This window comes from Pristiophorus japonicus, chromosome 3 (genome assembly GCF_044704955.1).
Source record: "Pristiophorus japonicus isolate sPriJap1 chromosome 3, sPriJap1.hap1, whole genome shotgun sequence".
Classification (NCBI taxonomy): domain Eukaryota; kingdom Metazoa; phylum Chordata; class Chondrichthyes; family Pristiophoridae; genus Pristiophorus; species Pristiophorus japonicus.
The window spans coordinates 55,616,339-55,639,109 of NC_091979.1; the positions used below are offsets into that span (position 1 = coordinate 55,616,339).

Sequence of the window (22,771 nt, forward strand, 5' to 3'; positions counted from 1 at the left end):
AAAAGAGGCCGAAAAAAGCAGGAAACTATAGATCAGTTAGCCTAACATCTGTGGTTGGGAAAATGTTGGATTCCATTATTAAAGAAGTAGTAGCAGGACATTTGGAAAAGCATAATTCGGTCAGGCAGAGTCAGCATGGATTTACGAAGGGGAAGTCATGTTTGACAAATTTGCTGGAACTCTGAGGATGTAACGAATAGGGTGGATAAAGGGGAACCAGTGGATGTGGTGAATTTGGACTTCCAGAAGGCATTTGACAAGGTGCCACATAAAAGATTACTGCACAAGATAAAAGTTTATGGGGTTGGGGGTAATATATTAGCATGGATAGTGGACTGGCTAACGAACAGAAAACAGAGTCAGGATAAATAGTTCATTCTCGGGTTGACAATCAGTAACTTGTGGGGTGCCTCGGGGATCAGTGCTGGGACCCCAACTATTTACAATCTATATTAACGCCTTGGAAGAAGGGACTGAGTTTAACCTAGCCACATTTGCTGACGATACAAAGATGGGAGGAAAAGCAAGTGGTGAGGAGGATACAGAAAATCTGCAAAAGGACAAAGACAGGCTAAGTGAGACGAGGAGAAATTTATTTTTTCAGAGGGTTGTAAATCTGTGGAATTTGCTGCCTCAGAGAGCTGTGGAAGCTGGGACATTGAATAAATTTAAAACAGAGATAGACAGTTTCTTAACCAATAAGGGAATAAAGGGTTGTGGGGAGCGGGCAGAGAAGTGGACCTGAGTCCATGATCGGATCAGCCAAGATCATATAAAATGGCAGGGAAGGTTTGAGGGGCTGTATGGCCTACTCCTGCTCCTATTTCTTATGTTCTTATGTTCTTATATGGATTCAATGGGGAAGAGCAGGATTGTTGGGGTGGCAGGAGATTTGAACTAGGACAGATATGTCTCACGACATCAGGTTGAAGCTGACCCTCAGCACTGCTGATGCCACAGTGTCCCCTCTCCACCAGTTTCCTTTTCCAGTGCCTATGCTGTCACTGCTTCATCTTGCCACCAAACTAGTTGCTAGTTCAATAACAAAGGGATTGGATCAGTGCGACAAAATATTTCTGAGGTGCAGTAGCTTACACATTTTCATCATGCATTTTTGTAAATTAATTTTTGTAAACTGGAGGATCTTCATTGCTCACAGGAAACAGGAAGAAAGACTTGCATTTATATAGCCCCTTTCACAACCTCAGGACATCACAAAACGCTTTACAGCCAATTAAGTACTTTTGAAGTGAAATCACTGCTTTCACAAGACTCCCTAAGCAAGCGCTCTATTTGGAACTCCTACAGGACAAGCAAGCCCCAGATGGGCAGAGGAAATGTTTCAAGGATACCCTCAAAGCCTCCTTGATAAAGTGCAATATCCTCACTGGCACCTGGGAATTCCTGGCCCAAGACCGCCCAAAATGGAGGAAGAGCATCCGGGAGGGCGCTGAGCACCTCAAGTCTCGTCACCGAGAGCATGCAGAAATCAAATGCAGACAGCGGAAGGAGCGTACGGCAAACCAGGCTCCTCACCCACCCTTTCCTTCAATGACTGTCTGTCCCATCTGTGGCAGAGACTGTAATTCCCGCATTGGATTGTACATCATCATCATTATAGGCAGTCCCTCGGAATCGAGGAAGACTTACTTCCACTCTAAAAGTGAATTCTTAGGTGACTGAACAGTGTACAGCCCGAGAACTCACTGTTAGAGTAGAAGAAAGTCTTCCTCGTTTTTGAAGGACTGCCTATGATATGAATGTAGGAAACATGGCAGCCAATATGCGCACAGCAAGAATGAACAAACTGCAATTAGATTATGACCAGATAATCTGTTTTTGTGATGTTGGTTGAGTGGTAAATATTTAAAAGGATTCCCCTGCTCTTCTGCATATGTCTACCTGAGAGGGCAGGCAGGCCTCAGTTTAACATCTCATCTGAAAGTTGGCACCTCCAACAATGGAACACTCTGTCAATACTGCAGTGGAGTGTCAGCTTAGATTGTCAATCTCTACCCTGGGGTAGATTTGCATCTTCCCCAGGGTATAGATTGACCTGGGATATTCTGACTGGCTGGATTGCTTGCCCTTTACAGAACCCATCTGATTTTCATTCCATTAACTTCATAAGGAGTGAGAGCACTTTAAAGATTTTCTATGTTACAGATAAAAAATACTCTCCCTTCTTGTGATTTGGTAAATGTAAGGTGGCAGCACAATGCATAACATTAATTATGTAAAATGTTGGTAATCTGGATCTAGGCATAAATAAACACAAGCATGGAGCAGGAACACTAATTCTAAACATAACACCTGAACAATCACTCCACTGTACTGCTAGCAAATAATTATCCAGAAGAGAAAAACACATTGATGAGGTTTGAAGTGAATGACAATGAATAACCATTATTATAATCATGCTGATCTTCTTAAAGGAGAATTAAAACACCTATCTAAATGTATGAAGCTGTAATCACTCAATCTTGTATAGTAGATACAGTTGTAAACAAGTTCCAGATAATTACCAGCCAGATATCACACATTCCGTTCATGGATTCACTAATTTACTGATTGGCTAAATTTGTTTATCAGTCCATGTTTTATGGTTTCTGGTATTTGACTATAACTCCCTCAATGTATGTAAACTAAAGCATCTATAATGGGGCTGGATCCATTAAATACAGTGCTTAGGCTCTTTTTACTGTGTTTTAGTAAACACTAGAACAGCCTAAGTGATTGAGTAAATTCCACTTATCACATAAATTAAGGTTTACTGTCTAATTTGTTTATATGTCTCTGTTATAGCTTTCTCTTTGCTGTCATTGAAGCTTGGACTGATTAGTTAAATTATACTCAGTGTAAGGTAAACTTCATTTGAATACATATTCTAATTCTGTGTTCTGACATTACTAACTGGAAATAATGCTCCACATCATAGTACTGGTACAGTATTGCAGTTAATTTTAATTCACATCATTTGTTTTTGACAACGTTTTAGTGATGATGACTTTTTGTTGACCCTGACAGTTCCTGTTAACTTTTTCAAAATACAATGCACTTTTTGTTGTACCTTATCTGGATTTTCTTGTATTTAAAATAAGCATTTGACCTGAGGCATGATGGCAGTGTAGCAGTCAGAGCACTTGTTTCATAATCTCAATGTCGCAGGTTTGAGTTCTGTGACTGCTTAATAACCGAATCTGCCAGCCTTTCCACCCCATAAGCTACAAAGTCTGATAAGTCCAATTGCTCTGATTGTACAGTAACTCTGAGACGTTGTGCGGCTGAGATCACAGTCATGTACACTCTTTCACAATGGATACAGGAGAATTTATCCATCTTGTACTTGTCAGTTTTATTGGTTACAGACTTGGAACATGTCAAGTTTGTTACTTACTGTAAAATAAATTCTCGATAAACTACCCTGTTCTAAATTCCAATTCATAGCAATTAAATTGTTTTCAGTGGTTTAAGTGGCCTTTATCGGCGCCCACTGGAATTTCAGCAAAATATTAATTCAAACAAGTCAGCCAGGCTCAATCATTATCAAATGTATCACCAGATTATAAAATGGAGGCTTGCTGTAAGCGGGGCTCCATTATTTTTGAGGAGAGCAGAAAAAATTGACAGCGTGCAACTTGTGCTATTACAAGTGTATGTTCTGCTGGTCAAGCATGGAGCAGTTTTATTTTCTGCGCTCACTAACTTTATCCCCTTATTCGGTCGAAAATACATCTCACCTCCATGTTTCCTCCTTCAGCTTAGAGATTAAGACAGTTGGGGGATATCCAGTCTGCCAGTAATAACAGAACCTATACCCACACAACTACGGGCTCAAATTTGGCCCACCTCTTTTTTCGGCGCACTCACCAGAGATGCGCCGACTTTGCGGGCTGAAAACGGCGTCGAAAAAATCTCCCCCGATTCTGGCCGCTGTGTTGCTTCTCCCGGGGCTTGGTGCAGCATGGCCAGTCAATTGGGGGGGCAGAGCTAGGGCCCTGCGCCAGAAACAGTGCTGGCAGCTTTCCACATGCACGTTGGAGTGTGCGCGCATGTGCAGTAGCTCCTGCCCCCAGCCTGTGTGTGCGTGCTGCAGCGTGGGACTGATGCGTCCAAACCCTATCCCAGGCTGAGTGTTCAAAACAAGCTCAGATGGATGGGAGGAAAGTCCAAGATTCCTAAGTGAAATAATTTCGGATGGTTTTAATCCAGTTCTTGTTTACTGTTAGCCCATAGTACAAAATTACCAAATAATTCCAGGACTTGAGCATATAATCAAGGCTAATGCTCATGAGCTGAACGGCTGTACACCATAGCTGACCAGAAACTGCCGCTAGAATATCTATCTCTATAGTGAAATACCCAGTGGAAGTAGAGGTTCCATGTCTCCTGCACAAGATAAACGTTCATGGGGTTGGGGGGTAATAGAAACATCGAAACATAGAAAATAGGTGCAAGAGTAGGCCATTCGGCCCTTCGAGCCTGCACTACCATTCAATATGATCATGGCTAATGATTCAACTTCAGTACCCCGTTCCTGCTTTCTCTCCATACCCCTTGATCCCTTCAGCCATAAGGGCCACATCTAACTCTCTTTTGAATATATCGAACGAACTGGCCTCAACAACTTTCTGTGGTAGAGAATTCCACAGGTTCACAATTCTCTGAGTGAAGAAGTTTCTCCTCATCTCGGTCCTAAATGGCTTACCCCTTGCCCTTAGACTGTGACCCCTGGTTCTGGACTTCCCCAACTTCGGGAACATTCTTCCTGCATCTAACCTGTCCAATCCCATCAGAATTTTATATGTTTCTATGAGATACCCTCTCATTAATCTAAATTCCAGTGAATATAAGCCTAGTCAATCCAGTCTTTCTTCATATGTCAGTCCAGCCATCCCAGGAATCAGTCTGGTGAATCTTCGCTGCACTCCCTCAATAGCAAGAATGTCCTTTCTCAGATTAGAAGACCAAAACTGAACACAATATTCAAGATGTGGCCTCACCAAGACCCTATACATCTGCAGTAAGACCCCCTGCTCCTATATTCAAACCCTCTCGATATGAAGGCCAACATGCCATTTGTCTTCTTCACCGCCTGCTGTACCTGCAAGCCAACTTTCAATGACTGATGTACAATGACACCGAGGTCTCATTGCACCTCCCCTTTTACTAATCTGTCACCATTCAGATAATAATATGCCTTCCTGTTTTTGTCACCAAAGTGGATAACCTCACATTTATCTACATTATACTACATGTGCCATGCATTTGCCCACTCACCTAACCTGTCCAAGCCACCCTGCAACCTCTTAGCATCCTCCTCACAGCTCACACTGCCACGCAGCTTAGTGTCGTCTGCAAACTTGGAGATATTACATTCAATTCCTTCATCTAAATCATTAAAGTATATTGTAAAAAGCTGGGCTCTTAGCACTGAACTTGCGGTACCCCACTAGTCACTGCCTGCCATTCTGAGAAGGATCCGTTTATTCCTACTCTTTACTTCCTGTCTGCCAACCAGTTCTCTATCCACATCAATACACTACCCCAAATACCATGTGCTTTAATTTGCACACCAATCTCTTGTGTGGGACCTTGTCAAAATCCTTTTGAAAGTCCAAATACACCACATCCACTGGTCCTCCCTTGTCCACTCTACTAGTTACATCCTCAAAAAATTCTAGAATATTTGTCAAGCATGATTTCCCTTTCATAAATCCATGCTGACTTGGACCGATCCTGTCATTGCTTTCCAAATGCGCTGCTATTTCAGCTTTAATAATTGATTCCAACATTTTCCCCACTACTGATGTCAGGCTAACCGGTCTATAATTCCCTGTTTTCTCTTTCCCTCCTTTTTTAAAAAGTGGGGTTACATTAGCTACCCTCCAATCCATAGGAACTAATCCAGAGTCGATAGCATGTTGGAAAATGACCATCAATACATCCACTATTTCTAGGGCCACTTCCTTAAGTACTCTGGGAAGCAGACTATCAGGCCCTGGGGATTTATCGGCCTTCAATGCCATCAATTTCCCTAACACAATTTCCTGACTATTAAGGATTTCCTTCAGTTCCTCCATCTCGCTAGACCCTTGGTCCCTTAATATTTCTGGAAGGTTATTTGTGTCTTCCTTAGTGAAGACAGAACCAAAGTATTTGTTCAACTGATCTGCCATTTCTTTGTTCCCCATTATAAATTCACCTGGTTCTGACGGCCAGGGACCTATGTTTGTCTTCACTAATCTTTTTCTCTTCACAAATCTATAGCAGCTTTTGCAGTCACTTTTATGTTCCCTGCAAGCTTCCTCTCATAGTCTATTTTTCTCCTCCTTTGTCCGCCCCAGCTGAATTCTAAATTTCTCCCAGTCCTCAGGTTTGCTGCTTTTTCTGCCAATTTATATGCCTCTTCCTTGGATTTAGCTCTATCCCTAATTTCCCTTGTTAGCCACACTTGAGGCACCTTCCCCGTTTTATTTTTATGCCAGACAGGAATGTACAATTGTTGAAGTTCATCCATGTGATCTTTAAATGTCTGCCATTGCCTATCCACCGTCAACCCTTCAAGTATCATTCGCCAATCTATCCTAGCCAATTCACGTCTCATACCATCAAAGTTACCTTTCTTTAAGTTCAGGACCCTAGTCTCTGAATTAACTGTGACACTCTCCATCTTAATGAAGAATTCTACCATATTATGGTCACTCTTCCCCAAGGGGCCTCGCACAACAAGATTGCTGATTAATCCTCTCTCATTACACAACACTCAGTCTAGGATGGCCAGCTCTCTAGTTGGTTCCTCGACATATTGGTCTAGAAAACCCTCCCTTATACACTCCAGGAAATCCTCCTCCACCGTATTGCTACCAGTTTGGATAGCCCAATCTGTATGTAGATTAAAGTCACGCATGATAAGTGCTGTACCTTTATTGCACGCATCCCTAATTTCCTGTTTGATGCCATCCCCAACCTCACTACTACTGTTTGGTGGTCTGTGCACAACTCCCACTAGCGTTTTCTGCCCTTTGGTGTTCCGCAGCTCTACCCATACAGATGCCACATCCTCCAAGCTAATGTCCTTCCTTACTATTGCGTTAATCTCCTCTTTAACCAGCAATGCTACCTCACCTCCTTTTCCTTTCTGTCTATTAGCATGGATAGAGGATTGGCTAACTAACAGAAAACAGGGAATCGGGATAAATGGTTCATTCTCTGGTTGGCAACCAGTAACTAGTGGGGTGCCGCAGGGATCAGTGCTGGGACCCCAACTACTTACAATCTATATTAATGACTTTGAAGAGGGACTGAGTGTAACGTAGCCAAGTTTGCTGACGATACAAAGATGGGAGGAAAAGCAATGTGTGAGGAGGACACAAAAAAATCTGCAAAGGGACATAGACAGGCTAAGTGAGTGGGTAAAAATTTGGCAGATGGAGTATAAAGTGTGAGGGCATGCACTTTGGCAGAAATGATTTAAATGGAGAAAGATTACAAAGTGCTGCACTACAGCAGGGTCTGGGGGTACTTGTGCATGAAACACAAAAGGATAGTATGCAGGTACAGCAAGTGATCAGGAAGGCCAATGGAATCTTGGCCTTTATTGCAAAGGGGATGGAGTATAAAAGCAGGGAAGTCTTGCTACAGTTATACAGGGTATTGATGTGCAGTTTTGGTTTCCATATTTACGAAAGGATATATTTGCTTTGGAGGCAGTTCAGAGAAGGTTCACTAGGTTGATTCCGGAGATGAGGGGGTTGACTTATGAGGAAAGGTTGAGTAGGTTGGGCCTCTATTCATTGAAATTCAGAAAAATGAGAGGGGATCTTATTGAAATGTATAAGATTATGAGGGAGCTTGACAAGGTGGATGCAGAGTGGATGTTTCCGCTGATGGGGGAGACTAGAACTAAAGGGCATGATCTTAGAATAAGAGGTCACTCATTTAAAACTGAGATGAGGAGAAATTTCTTCTGTCAGAGGGTTGTAAATCTGTGGAATTTGCTGCCTCAGAGAGCTGTGGAAGCTGTGACATTGAATAAATTTAAGACACAAATAGACAGTTTCTTAAACGATAAGGGGATAAGGTGTTCTGGGGAATGGGCAGGGAAGTGGAGCTCAGTCCATGATCAGATCAGCCATGATCTTATTGAATGGCAGAGCAGGCTCGAATGGCCGTATGGCCTACTCCTGCTCCTATTTCTTATGTTCTTTGGCAGGTTGGCAATTTATCTTAGAAGTCATTTTCTGCTTGGATGTCGGCAGCCAGTTCCCTGTGGTCTCCCCTGTCATCCTGCACCTATCCTTGGCCGAGTGGCTTCCCGCACCGGCCGGCCCGCTGACTTCCCAGGCCGAGTTTTGATAAGAAGGTAGGACTTAGTTTTTTAAAATTTCTTCTTGAATGTTTTTATGCTTCTTGAATGTTGTGTGCTTTGTTTAGTGCTTTGCAAGGTCCTCTCTGCTTCCATTTCCACCCTTATCTCTTGTCGAATGGTCTCAGATGTATCTACCTGCGCTGATTTCTTAACTCTCCGCAAGGGTTTTCTGTGCGGCCACAAGTGGCCACATACTCTGGCCTAAGTTAGTTTGGAGCAACTATTAGCTATCCAAAGTGACCTAAATGATGATGGCTCGGGAGATGTTTAAGGTTTGAATATCTATTCATCCTCCTAACCAAACATCTTGTATCAAACCAAATGGTCATGTGATCTGCCAATTAGAAAAATGGGAATGAAATTTATGAAAGATTTAACGTAAAATCACAATTGTTTGTCCAATTTTATTTCAATTATTGTCATGATATTTACCGATGTCAAAGCAATGTTTGATGTAAAAGAAATGTTTTTAAACTTTACATTTTCTTTAGCGGAATTGATCTCTCATTTTAATACGCCAGATTTGATTTCAATGACGAGTAACGCCCCCTTTTGAAAAAAATAACTAAAAAAATCCTAACTAATTCACTTACACTGGCGCAAATTGAATGTGCAAAATGGGGATTTTTAGGATACTCCAGAAAAATCATGTTGCTCCAAAAAAAACGGAGCAACTCCTGGGCAAATTTGAGTCCTACAAGTGGTGTCGGTTTCTCTCTCTCCCTCCAGGAGCTGAGTCATTCTGCCATAATATGAAATGTCCATTGAATTACTGAGTACTTGGTGAACTCGGATGGCCAGCACTGAGACTGGGACTCAAATCCTTGTGGCTATATGGTTTTGAGGCAGGTGCTTTATTATCAGTGCTCTCGGGCTTCCCTGGATTAACAATGATGATGGTTACGGAGATGTTTATGGTTTGAATATCTATTCATCCTCCTAACCAAGCATCTTGAATCAAACCAAATGGTCATGTGATCTGCCAATTAGAAAAATAGAAATGGAATTTATGAAATATTTAACATAAAATCACAATTGTTTGTCCAATTTTATTTCAATTATTGTCATGATATTTACCAATATCAAAGCAATGTTTGATGTAAAAGAAATGTTTTTAAACTTTACATTTTCTTTAGCGGAGTCAACCTCTCATTTTAATACGCCAGGTTTGATTTCAGTGATGGAAGTGCATTAAATTAAAAAGACTGAAATGTGTGTAATATCCTATTATTTTCAGAGCATTTGCACATTTCAACATATGAAAGTTTTGGTCATGCTCTGACTTTAGTTTTTCCATTTTATATTGAATGTTTTAAAAATTGATGAATTGGAAATGACACCCCAAATAAAAATTTGCCTAACAGGAGCCCAATGGCAGAGCAGTAAAATACTTGTTTCAGACATCTGTGGCTACAGTGTTGAGCTAGTCTTGAAGTCAATTCTGAGCAGAATGTCCTGCAATCTGCACTGGCTTTCATATTTTAAGTTGCTGACATTTCCCTGGGTCTGTGAATCTCCTATTGTGGCTGTTGCAGTATTCATATCTTCACACTCTACCCTTAGAGAACAGTATCAAGTAGTGGCAGGATTCACGGACTGAGCATGAAACGCAAAAGGATAGTATGCAGGTACAGCAAGTGATCAGGAAGGCCAATGGTATCTTGGCCTTTATTGCAAAGGGGATGGAGTATAAAAGCAGGGATGTCTTGCTACAGCTATATAAGGTAGTGGTGAGGCCACACCTGGAATACTGCGTGCAGTTTTGGTTTCCATATTTACGAAAGGATATACTTGCTTTGGAGGCAGTTCAGAGAAGGTTCACTAGGTTGATTCCAGGGATGAGGGGGTTGACTTATGAGGAAAGGTTGAGTAGGTTGGGTCTCTCCTCCTTGGAATTCAGAAGAATGAGAGGTGATCTTATCGAAACGTATGAGATTATGAGGGGGCTCGACAAGGTGGATGCAGAGAGGATGTTTCCACTGATGGGGGAGACTAGAACTAGAGAGCATGATCTTAGAATAAGGGGCCGCCCATTTAAAACAGAGATGAGGAGAAATTTCTTTTCTCAGAGGGTTGTAAATCTATGGAATTCGCTGCCTCAGAGAGCTGTGAAAGCTGGGACATTGAATAAATTTAAGATAGAAATAGACAGTTTCTTAAATGATAAGGGGATAAAGGGTTATGGGGAGCGGGCGGGGAAGTGGAGCTGAGTCCATGATCAGATCAGCCATGATCTTATTGAATGGCGGAGCAGGCTCGAGCGGCCGTATGGCCTACGTTTGTTCTTATTTCTTATGTTCTTATTATGTTCTTATTAACAGTCCGACTGGCTGCGACTGGAACGCACCTTCCATGGCCATCTTTATACCAGCCGATGAGGTGGTTTATCCTACATGGCGTAAGTGTTTTATGGGCTCCCACAATCCATACAATGAGGAGGGCCCATCCACCACATGTCAGTATCCCATTGCCTGTCTACTCAGAACCCCGTGTTTTTACTCATCGGGGCTGCCTAGACCTGCATCTTCCGACTTAGAGGCGGAACTGCTACCACTACTCACTTCTTCTCATTCTAGCTGTGCTGACATTACTGATAAGAAAGGACAAATAATTATATTTTCTAAAGTTCCTCAACATTCAAAAAGGGCGACTATTCTTTTTGAATTGCATTTTTTTTTGAATGGCAAAACGCATGTAAGTTATTGTATATTATATTGACATACCAGTACCAAATTCCTCTCTCCCCCCATTGTAACAGAGGTGTTAAGCCTTCTATGTTTTGAACTTTTTTTTCACTAAATACCTTCAATAAGGAGCTACTATACACCATGGCCTAGAGTTTTTGCTAAAACCAACGCAATTTGACGGAAATCGGCCGAACCAGGGTAAAGGATCGGGGTATTTTTAGCGCATATTACGTCGAACATAAATTGATTTTCCACGATCTTTAATGCTGATTAAGGAAACATCGCGCCAGAGACGAGCTCCACCCCGCCCACAAAACTACCCATGCCCCCAGATCAAAATAATGAGCATGCCGAGTTTCTGCTGATTGTCCCCGGTTGCGACTGTTCGAAAAGGCTCTTCAAATTAAATTTTTTTTTTTTAGGTGCAATGGCACTTAAAGGAAAGTTGAAAAAAATTAAAAATATTAAAAATATTTAATTTACAACTAGTGTACACTAATGAAACTGGTGAATGGGTCAATATACTTTTCCAAAGTCATTTTCAGTGATTTAAAATCAGGTTACTCAAAGGTGGTGAACTAGATGCTCTTGTTAAAAATGCTTATTTTTATCTGCTAAACCAATTTTAAGCTATATTAATAAAACCACACCAGGTTACCCCTCTTAAATAAATCAATGAATATTTTTTAATGCAAGGGATAAAAAACAATTATTTTCTATTACGCTGCCAGATTGTGGCGGTTCATCGAATAATTTGCGATTGTGATTATGCAAAAGAGTTTGAGCGGAAACTTGAACCACGACTTGACTTCAGAAAACCAGTGCAATTTCAAGCGCAATTTGTGCCCAGGTTGCCGATTGTGCCCAAAGTGGAAATTCTACCCTGTTGTCTTCTCATAATGGAATCGCCAGAAGAATTTATTTATTCAAAGCACAGATCCCAGCAAAACAAATTATGGCAAAATATGAACACATCACTGTTAAAGTATTGATGTGGCAGCCATCATCGACACGTGTACAGAATGCGCTAACTAGTTTTTCACGTATACACTAATGCAGTCTGGTTTGTTTAAAAGGATCAGTTTAACAGATCCAAATGGTTGTACAAATAAAGATTTTTATAAAGGTTTCATTCTTTTCAAAACAAATTTACTTGAACTCCACATTAAAAAATATGAATAAAATACAATGTTTTTTCCCGGATGCTTGCAAGTTACTTTGAACTTACTAAAGTTTAGTAAAGACTTGTATACTTGTAATTTTATGGATGCTTCTTCCCTTTGTTCACATTTGTCAACCCAGTTGGGGAGGAAACCTCTTCTTACGGCTATTAAGCCCATGTGTAAAGCTATGATATGCAGTATGCATTTCCTGTAGTGCTTAACATTTCAGTTTCTTTGATAGATATCTTGGTCATTTTGTCAGAATTAATATGGGTGTCGCATGTTACAAGCTGCCAAAATGCCTGCATGACAATCCAAGTAATGGATTTTAGTCAACTGCTACATCAAAAGAGTTTATTCATTTTGACTCCTGCACAGAGTGCACCTTCCCAGCCGCACATCACTTCAATAAGGTCTGGCAGGTCCTGCCCACCCCTGAGAGCACTTAGCAGTGGGCTATCGTCAAAAGCAGCTCTTTTCTACCCACACTGTGTCACTGTCTGCTCCCTGGCCTTGAACCCACACGGAGGTGTGCGCCTTTCTTTTCCCTGAGCGTCTTTCAGCTGCAAGGTAACAACTGCTGCCACACACTCAACATCCTTGATTTTTTTTTTTTACCCACGTCTGTCACAATTGATTATTAATGCCGACTGCATGGGAAAGAAAATCGGTGGTCTTGTGTTTTCCTTAAGGCTTGCTTTTATTCAACACTGCAGTTATTCACATCCCACCTTCAAACTGACTAGCAGACAGCATGAGACATTTAGCTACAGATCAAAGGCTGCACGTCAAGTGCAGGTCTTACTTTAACAAGATGTCACAATGGATATCTTTAGAAGAGCTTACCAAACTGGCTAAAGTTTGCTGTTTGCGTTCTTTGTAGAATTCAATTCTGTTTCCCTCCAGGCAAACCCAAGAACTGGTCCAGTTTTTCCTGAAAAAGAAACAAGATCTTAATACCCTCAGACCAAATGCATTAGCAGTGCAGAATATTCATAACTATCAGTCTTAGTGCCATGCCCTATCAACGAATCTGTTAATAATTAGTCTCACAAGGAAGATTGTTGTCATATTCGGTACTAGGTAATTTTATTCGTACATTTAATTTGCTTCTCATCTGCCACACCTAGAACACGAAACAGTCTGCTACAACTTCGATGTTGAAACTTCTTCCCCTGAAGTGTAAGGTTAGGGTGCAGATTAGAGATTAACAGAAATTCTGAATTAACATACCACCATTGCAGAAAAAAATGTGCTTTCATTTCATTTTTATGATCATCATTCCCTACTGATTTCCTGGAAGTAATTTAATGCTACAAAAAACATATCGAGCTTGCACCAATTTATCATAGAGTGCTTTGCTTTGAAATTCTGCTACTTTTGAAATAAAACAGCTCCATTCATTTCACTCTTGTGTTAGGGACTTCCTTCATTATCGTTTAACCAGATATAACTCACAGATAATCTGCTTTTAACATTGCCAATCCTGTTGCCGAAGGGACCGTTATTTCTATCACAGCCCTTATACTGAACCAGATCATACTTGAAGATGTTGAGATAACTTTCAATGAATTCTTTCTTCTTTCCTCTCATGAAAGTGTTGATTCAAGCTGGGGTATGGTTCCAGGGATGCGGGTTACCCTCCAGTACTTTGACCCAATTTCCATTCTTCATGTCTGAGTTTAGACAGCGAGGCTATTTGACTGTGATGGCATCACGGGCAAACCAATCCTGTCCTCAACTTATGTCCGTATATGAGCACAGTCCGGTAGCCATCATTGGATAATGATTGAGAAAGAGAGCGGTTGTTACTTTTTTCTCTCCCCTTCTGTATTGTCCTGATTGAGATCAACAATTCAGCACAGACTGGGGATCAAACCTCTGATCTTCTTAGTTGGGATTGCTCGGTTCCAAACTATATAGTGCATTTCCAAACTGAGCCAAGTACATGAAGGCATTTCAGATGAAATTTCCTGTTTTTGTTCCTTCATATAACTATGGATTGCTTTCATGTGGAAGAAATATAAAAGTAATGCAACCACAAGGTAATGCCCCTGCTATCTTAATAAAATGAGCACTAGACCTGGCAGGACAAGTAGTGAAAGAACAAGAAAGAACAGGAAGTAGAGGACATGTCACATCTGGGTCTATTCCTCAGCTCTAGTTCAGACATAAGCTAGATACACATTGCAAAACAGTGCTCTATCCATGAAATATGACCAGTTTGATAACAGTTACACCAGCTAAGAAAAGACATATATTTACAAAGGTATATTATGTGTAGTCATAATAGTAGATAGCAGAAATCCATTTTGTGCAGCAAATGAGGAGAGAATAAAGGTAATGATTAGTTACAGCTTATGATGAAGTAAAAGCTTTATTTATTGTTTCCTCAGCAAATAACAAATTACCACATTAAAACACATCCTTGTGGTAAATATTTTAACAATTTTGTGATTTGAGACTTTTTGTGAACAAACATACTGAGGACGCCAATCACCATTTTAGGACAGAACTCGATGGAGTGAGCCCCGTGCGCGCTCTGCTCTGTCCAGTTTTAGCCAAAGAGGAGTCCTGAAGGTGGGACCGATTTTAACTCGCCCAAATCAGCATTAACAAGGCATTAAATGGCTCAAAATGGGGTCAGTAGACCTATCCACACCCTCCCCGAAACGATGCTCCTTCTGCCGCCATTTTTAAAGAGGCTGCCCACTAGGTGGCTAAACCACCTGCTCGTTTCAGGTGGTAAGATTTTTTAGTATGCAAATTGGGGTTCTAGGACATACATAGAACCCTGACTGGCACAGCAGGAGACAACTCAGCAGTGCATGCGCCGTGCACTCTTTGACTTGTTTCATTGGCAGTACAGCAGAACGGCAGCCCAAAAAGGTAAGTTTTAAATCATTTTTGTGGGGCCTGGAGGAGTAGGAGTGCTTATTCAGGCTTCACAAAAACAACTTAGACCACTAATGCCCCTCCCACCACTACCATCACCACCACCATTGCTCCCCGAGAACAGACTTCCTTCACGATCTACCTGTTTCCAGTCCTGAAGGCTTGCTGGGCTGCCTGATATTTCAGAGGCCCGGAGGCAGCAGGCTGCGCTGGGCACTCGTTTCCTGCCAGCACCCCGCCGGCTGCATGGTAATGAGGCTCGGTCCTCAAAACGGTACTGTCGGCCGATCGTCAAAATCACCCCCTTTTCATTTCTTTTATGGTCCAACTTATATTTTCCTACTTATTTTTATGAGCGTGCTTAATATCACACATCTAGCTGAAAAATGTGAACTGCTCACTGAAGGATGCCGCCATATATAAAATCCAGAATAACTCACCAAACATCGCTAAATTTGGATGTTATAAATCGTAAACAGGCATCAGTGACACAAATAGAGATGGCTCGAATCACTGCAATATCTTGACACTACATGACTGGAATGCACTGGAATATATATTAATATCAATGCCTATTAATATCAGCCCTATATATAAGGTACTTGAGCGGCATAGTTAACCATTTTAACACATGTATATCTATAAGGGGCAGAAACGCAGCTTTTCTGTGTGACATTTCCTAAAATAGCCACCAGATGGTAGCACAATCAGCAGCGCTCATGAAATAGAGATACAAGGAAAATAGCAAATGCTAGTTTTATTAAATTTTAAAAGCCCATTTTATTGTGTAGTAAGTAACGCCTCTATAATTAGAATGCCCAGAATGTGAATTCCTCTAGGAGTTCACAGACTACTGATGTGTAGGGAAGTGATTTATGAACGGATCTGCGGAGAATCAAATGGAAGCAAAGGTTTCCCTGTGGTGCGAGCCAGGTTGAATTTATTACATTTGTCTTTTTTTCTTACTCTTCTTGCCTGTTCCTGTTAACGCATTAATCTATTCTGAAACAGCTAGATCAAAGTAATCATCATAGATACTGAAGCCAGACAGTAGGTGAGATGAAAGACAGGCAACCTATTTCTTTTTAAACACAATTTCAAATGCCTTCAGGTATCATAAGTGTAGCTTCTAACAGAAATCACAGGTATTGATATTCATTTTAGAACAGGTAAATACTGATCAATCAGCAAATACTGAAGTTTTCTGAGAAATTCAGTGTTTTGCCAGTGCATTTGGATTATGTTTGGATCAGCAATTCCACAGAATAAAAATGAAGAGGGTATTTTTTTTTAAAACATCATTATTAAAGAATGCAAAATATTCTCCTATTAATTTGTGGTTTATATCTTAATGTAGCATGTTTAATATACAGGTACAACGTCCAGAATCGGGCTGTCTGAAAACTGGAATTGTCCGAAAACAGGTAATTTTTCAGGCGGCATAGATGGTGACACCGGGTCACGAGGGTCGAGGAAATTGGTAAAAAACGGTAAAAAATACAGCACCAGGGGACCGTGGGCAGCAAGAATCATCGGCCGGCGAGGTGTGGAGGGTTGGTGGGAATCGACGGATCGATGGACGGTGAGAAGTGGAGGGTCGGCGGGCGGCAAGAAGCGCCAACAGCGAGGTACGAAAACTGGAAAATCCGAAAATCGGCACGATCTCGGTCCCGAGGTTGCCGGATTTTGGATGGTGTACCTGTATATACTTATTATTTTCAGGTTAAAGGATTTCAGCTGACTTGCATTTAACATACAAAATACAGTTTTTCCCAATTATGAAGAGTTAATTTCTAGCTTCTGCAGACACATTAATTGAATGGTGCTGACCTTTTGAGTTAATTTTTTGTGCTATTTACAGTAAAATGAGATGATTGCTACATAGTTGTAAATATACATTAGAATGGGTACACGGTTCTGGAAGTTTGCACATTATTAATGAAGTTACTGTACCCTTAAAATGAGTTTGTGTTTTTTTTAAACTATTCTGTGGTCATCATCATAGGCAGTCCCTCGGAATCGAGGAAGATTCGCTTCCACTCTTAACATGAGTTCTTAGGTGGCTGTACGGTTCAATATGAGAACCACAGTCTCCGTTACAGGTGGGACAAATAGTCGTTGAGGGAAGGGTTGGGTGGGACTGGTTTGCCGTATGCTCTTTCCACTGCCTGCGCTTGATTTCTGCATGCTCTCGGTGACGAGACTCGAGGTGCTCAGCGCCCTCCCGGATGCGCTTCCTCCAATTAGGACGGGCTTTGGCCAGGGGGGATTGTTGTGTATGGAGAAAGAGTCAGACTGAACACTATGAGCTAAAAGTAAAGTGTGACCTTAGTCTTTTATTGCAGGTCTCCAGAGTGCCTCTCCAACCTGTGAAGCCTCCTTAAATACCTGTGCTCCCAAGGGATTATGAAATCCTTTGGGACTCCAGGGGATGAGCTCTCTGGTGGCTGTACAGAGTAAATACAAGTTTACATTAATAACAACACTCCCCCCCCCCCCCAAAAGTCAATAGTGTAACTATTTACAATATGAATCGATCTGGGGCCCTTCTTGCCTTGGTTGATCGTCTCGGTGTGAAGGCTGGTGTTGTTGAATCATTTGTTGGGCCCTCGCTGGGCTGCTGTGCTGCTGGCCTTGCTGGGCTGCCTGGTGTGTTGGGTCCTGCTGGGCTGCTATGGATGATGGGTTCTGCTTCGTGGTCAACTGTGGTGCTGGTTGCCACTGGTGTGTATGTTGGGGGATCTAAAAAGGTAGGGTCCAAGGTGGGTTGCTCAGGATAGTCTGTGAATCTGAGTTTGATTTGGTCCAAGTGTTTCCGGTGAATGAGTCCATTTGAAAGTTTGACCCGAAACACCCTGCTCCCCTCTTTGGCCACGACAGTGCTGGGAAGCCACTTGGGACCTTGTCCATAATTTAATACAAATAGGGGATCATTGATTTCAATCTCGCGTGACACATTTGTGCTGTCATGATATGCACTTTGTTGAAGCCGCCTGCTCTCTACCTGTTCATGTAGATCAGGGTGAACTAACGAGAACCTTGTCTTAAGTGCTCTTTTCATGAGCAGTTCAGCAGGTGGGATTGCAGTGAGTGAGTTGGGTCTCGTGCGGTAGCTGAGCAGGACTCGGGATAGGCGAGTCTGCAGTGAGCCTTCAGTTACCCTCTTCAAGGCTTGCTTAATGGTTTGCAGTGCTCTCTCTGCCTGACCATTGGAAGCTGCTTAAAACGGGGCAGATATGACATGTTTAATCCCGTTACGGCTCACGAATTCTTTGAACTCAGCACTGGTAAAACATGGCCCATTGTCGCTCACCAGAACATCGGGTAGGCCGTGAGTGGCAAACATAGCCCGCAGGCTTTCAGTAGTGGCAGCGAACGTGCTAGCCGACATTATCTCACATTCAACCCACTTGGAGTACGCGTCTACAACCACAAGGAGCATTTTACCCAAGAATGGGCCTGCATAGTCGACGCATACCCCAGACCACAGTTTGGAGGACTAAGACCATAAACTTTGCGACGCCTCCTTGGGTACATTGCTTAACTGCGAGCATGTATTACATCTGTGAACGCAGGATTATAAATCCGTATTGACACATGGGATCTGGCTATCGCTTTCATCATTACGATGCCTGGGTGGGTACTGTGGAGGTCATTGATGAAGGTGTCTCTGCCCTTCTTGGGGACCACTACTCGATTGCCCCACAGAAGGCAGTCTGCCTGTATAGACATTTCATCTTTGCACCGCTGGAACGGCTTTAACTCTTCCTGCATTTCCACTGGGACACTGGAACAGCTCTCGTGCAGCACACAGCTTTTGACTAGAGATAATAAGGGGTCTTGGCTTGTCCAGGTTTTTATCTGCCGGACAATGATGGGTGATTGCTCACTCTCAAATGCTTCCATAACCATGGCTAGATCTGTGGGCTGCGCCATTTCCACCCCCGTGGTGGGCAACGGCAGCCTACTGAGAGCATTGGCGCAGTTTTCTGTGCCTGGCCTGTGGCAGATGGCGTAGTTGTATGTGGATAATGTGAGCACCCATCTCTGGATGCGGGCCGATGCGTTGTTATTTATCCCTTTACTCTCAGAGAACAGGGATATAAGTAGCTTATGGTCAGTCTCCAATTTGAATTTTAGCCCAAACAGTATTGATACATTTTCTTTACCTCGTAAACACACGCGAACAATTCTTTCTCAATCATGCTGTAGGCTCTCTCAGCCTTAGACAGATGCCTGGATGCATTGGCAATCAGTTTCCCAAAATCATTAGCTAGTTGCAATACATACCCGACGCCATATGACGATGCATCACATGCTCGTACCAAATGCTTACATGGATCATACAACACAAACAATTTGTTTGAGCATAACAATTTTCTCACTTTTACAAAGGCATTTTCTTGGCTTTTGCCCCAAACCCATTCTTCTCCTTTTCGTAGTAAGACATGCAGTGGTTCTGACAGTGTGCTGAGACCCGGTAAGAAGTTACAAAAGTAGTTCAGGAGTCCCAGAAACGACCGCAGCTCTGTCAGGTTCTGTGGCCTCAGTGCGTTCTCGATTGCTTCCGTCTTCGCGTTGGCAGGTCTGATGCCGTCTTCCCAGGAACTCCACTTCAGACACCAGGAAAATGTACTTTGAGCATTTTAACCTGAGCCCCTTGCGGTTGAGTCGACTAAGAACCTACACCAGGTTCTGCAGATGCTCGACTGTGTTCCGACCTGTGACCAAGATGTCGTCCTGGAGACCATGGTGTGTGGGACCAACTTCAGTAAGTTTTCCATGTTCCTCTGGAATATCGCCGCCGCCGATCGAATTCCAAACGGGCATCTGTTACAAACAAAAAGACCTTTGTGTGTGTTAATGCAGCTGAGGGCCTTTGATGATTCCTCTAGTTCCTGCTTCATGTTGGTTGAAGTCAGATCCAGCTTCGTGAATGTCTTTCCTCCCGCCAGCATTGCAAAGAGGTCGTCAGTCTTGGTAGTGGGTATTGGTCCTGCAGGGAGAAACGATTGATTTGTAATCGCCACAGATTATGATGGTGCTGTCTCCCTTGAGGACTGGCCCACTCATTGAACTTGATTGGGGAAATTATGCCCTCTCTTTGCAGCCGGTCTAGCTTGATCTCTACCCTTTCTCTCATCATGTACGGTACTGCTCTCTCCTTGTGATGGATGGTTCGCGCCCCCGGAATTAGGTAGATCTGCACTTTTGCTCCTTGGAATTTCCCGATGCCTGGTTCGAACAGCGAAGGAAATTTGTTTAAGACCTGGGCACACGAAATGTCGTCAGCGGGCGATAGCGCTCAAATGTCGTCCTAGTTCCAGCGTATCTTTCCTAGCCAGCTCCTGCCGAGCACCATGGGACCATCGCCCGGTACCACCCAGAGTGATAGCTTGAGCACCGCTCCATCGTAGGAGATCTTTACGGTAGCACTGCCGATTACAGGTATCAGTTCTTTCGTGTAATTTCTTCGTTTCGTCCGAACTGGAGTTAAGACTGGCCTTGAGGCCTTGTTGCATCACAATCTTTCGGAAGTCTTTTTGCCCATGGTGGACTGGCTCGTACCCGTGTCCAGCTCCATTGACACCGGGAGTCCATTTATTTCAACATTCAGCATTATCGGGCGACAATTCGTGATGCATGTGTGCACCCTATGTACCTCTGCCTCCTTGATCTGAGGCTCTGGTTCGTTGTGATCCTCCGTGGATCTGTCCTCCTCTGCAACATGATGGTTTTCAGGTTTAACAGGCTTAGCAGCTCGCCTGCATACTCGTTGGAGGTGTCCCATTGTTCCACAGCCCTTGCAAACGTACTCTTTGAATTGGCATGAATGGAAACGATGATCACCCCCGCAGCGCCAACAAGGTGCTAATGGCCTTGCATTCATCACCCTTGATGGTGGACTCTGAGACATCTGCGGACGTGTAGCTGCAGGTAAGTGTGACCTGCCCTGTACGTTACGATTCGAAAACAACATCACTTTGTTCACAGTACTTGTAGCAACACTTGTGTGCTAAGAGATTTGCTTCGAATTGTCACTGATGGCAATGAATGCCTGGGCTCTCGCTATGGTCTTACTCAAGGTTGGTGTCTCTACAGTCAAAATTTTGTGAAGTATGGTTTTGTGGCCAATGCCAAGTACAAAAACGTCTTTGAGCATGTGCTCCAAATGTCCTTCAAATTCGCAATGTCCTGCAAGGCGTCTTAGCTCGGCGACATAACTCATTACTTCCTGGTCTTCAGACCTTTTGTAGGTGTAGGACCGGTACCTCGCCATCAGAACGCTTTCCTTCGGGTTCAAATGCTCTCGGACCAGTGTACACAAATTGTCGTACGATTTCTCCGTGGGTTTCGCTGGAGTGAGCAGATTCTTCATGAGGCCATACGTTGGTGCCCCACAGATGGTGAGGAGAATCGCCCTTCATTTGGCAGGGCTCGCTTCCCCATCTAGCTCGTTGGCCACGAAGTATTGGTCGAGTCGCTCCACAAAAGTTTCCCAATCATCTCCCTCTGAAAATTTCTCAAGGATGCACACTGTTCTCTGCATCTTTGGGTTCGCTATATGTATCTCATCACCAGTTGTTGTTATGGAGAAAGAGTCAGGCTGATAACTGTGAGCTCAAAGTAAAGTGTGACCGTAGTCTTTTATTGCAGGTCTCCAGAGTGCCTCTCCAACCTGTGAAGCCTCCTTAAATACCTGTGCTCCCAGGGGATTATGGAATCCCTTGGGACTCCAGGGGATGAGCCCTCTGGTGGCTGTACAGAGTAAATACAAGTTTACATATATAACAGGGATGTTGCACTTTATCAGGGAGACTTTGAGGGTGTCCATGTTTCCTCTGCCCACCTTTGGCTCATTTGCCGTGAAGAAGTTCCGAGTAGAACGCTTGCTTTGGGAGTCTCGTGTCTGGCATGCGAACTATGTGGCCTGCCCAGCGGAACTGGTCAAGCGTGGTCAATGCTTCAATACTGGGGATGTTGGCCTGGTCGAGGACATTAATGTTGGTAATACATTGGCTGATCACTAAAAGCAACCAATAATTTTTAAAAAAGGATCACAGCTAGTAGATTGTATTCACCAGTTATTATAAAAGTTCATTAGTGAAGAAAGTGTAGATACCAACAAGAATGGCTAATACAGTGGGTTATCACCTTTGGGACCTAAGTTTGAATCAAACTCCATTGTTTGGTTACAATGTATTGTTTAGCGTGCATAAAGGGTGTAGGTGTGGAAATGTGTACAACTGTATCGGACATCAGCCAATCTCACAGACTGAATTTGCCCCTAGCCTTTGCATGACACTGTGGTGTATACAGGCACCATGACCTCCGCTTCTGATTTCTGCATACACCAAAACAATGCTGTCGATAACTTCTCACTGTTTATGCAGCATTTTTTCTTCTATTTTAAATTTATATTTATTTTAATACAAGACAACAAAAGTTAAATTAAAAATAGTGGCACACACACACACTTGAACTGCACTTTAAAAAGGAATCTGTTGTTTTGAGTTTAAAACCCAACTACCAATAATAAAACAATGGGCGAAATATGCGAATGGAAGAGCTGTGTGATAAACTAACTACAGGAGGGTTCCAGCAGTTTGGAAGCAACCGCCATTTGTGTTTTTAAATCTTTGTCTAAATTGAGA

The 22,771-nt window shown here is 42.7% G+C and overlaps 1 protein-coding gene across 1 annotated transcript in view; it reads right to left on the reverse strand.

Annotated features, from left to right (window-relative positions):
* Positions 1-22,771, reverse strand: part of arhgap15 (Rho GTPase activating protein 15) — an 833,101-nt gene that overhangs the window by 635,350 nt on the left and 174,980 nt on the right. The window contains exon 6 of the mRNA XM_070873559.1: positions 13,068-13,155. Coding sequence (XP_070729660.1) covers positions 13,068-13,155 — 88 coding nt within the window. The remainder of the gene's footprint in view (positions 1-13,067; positions 13,156-22,771) is intronic.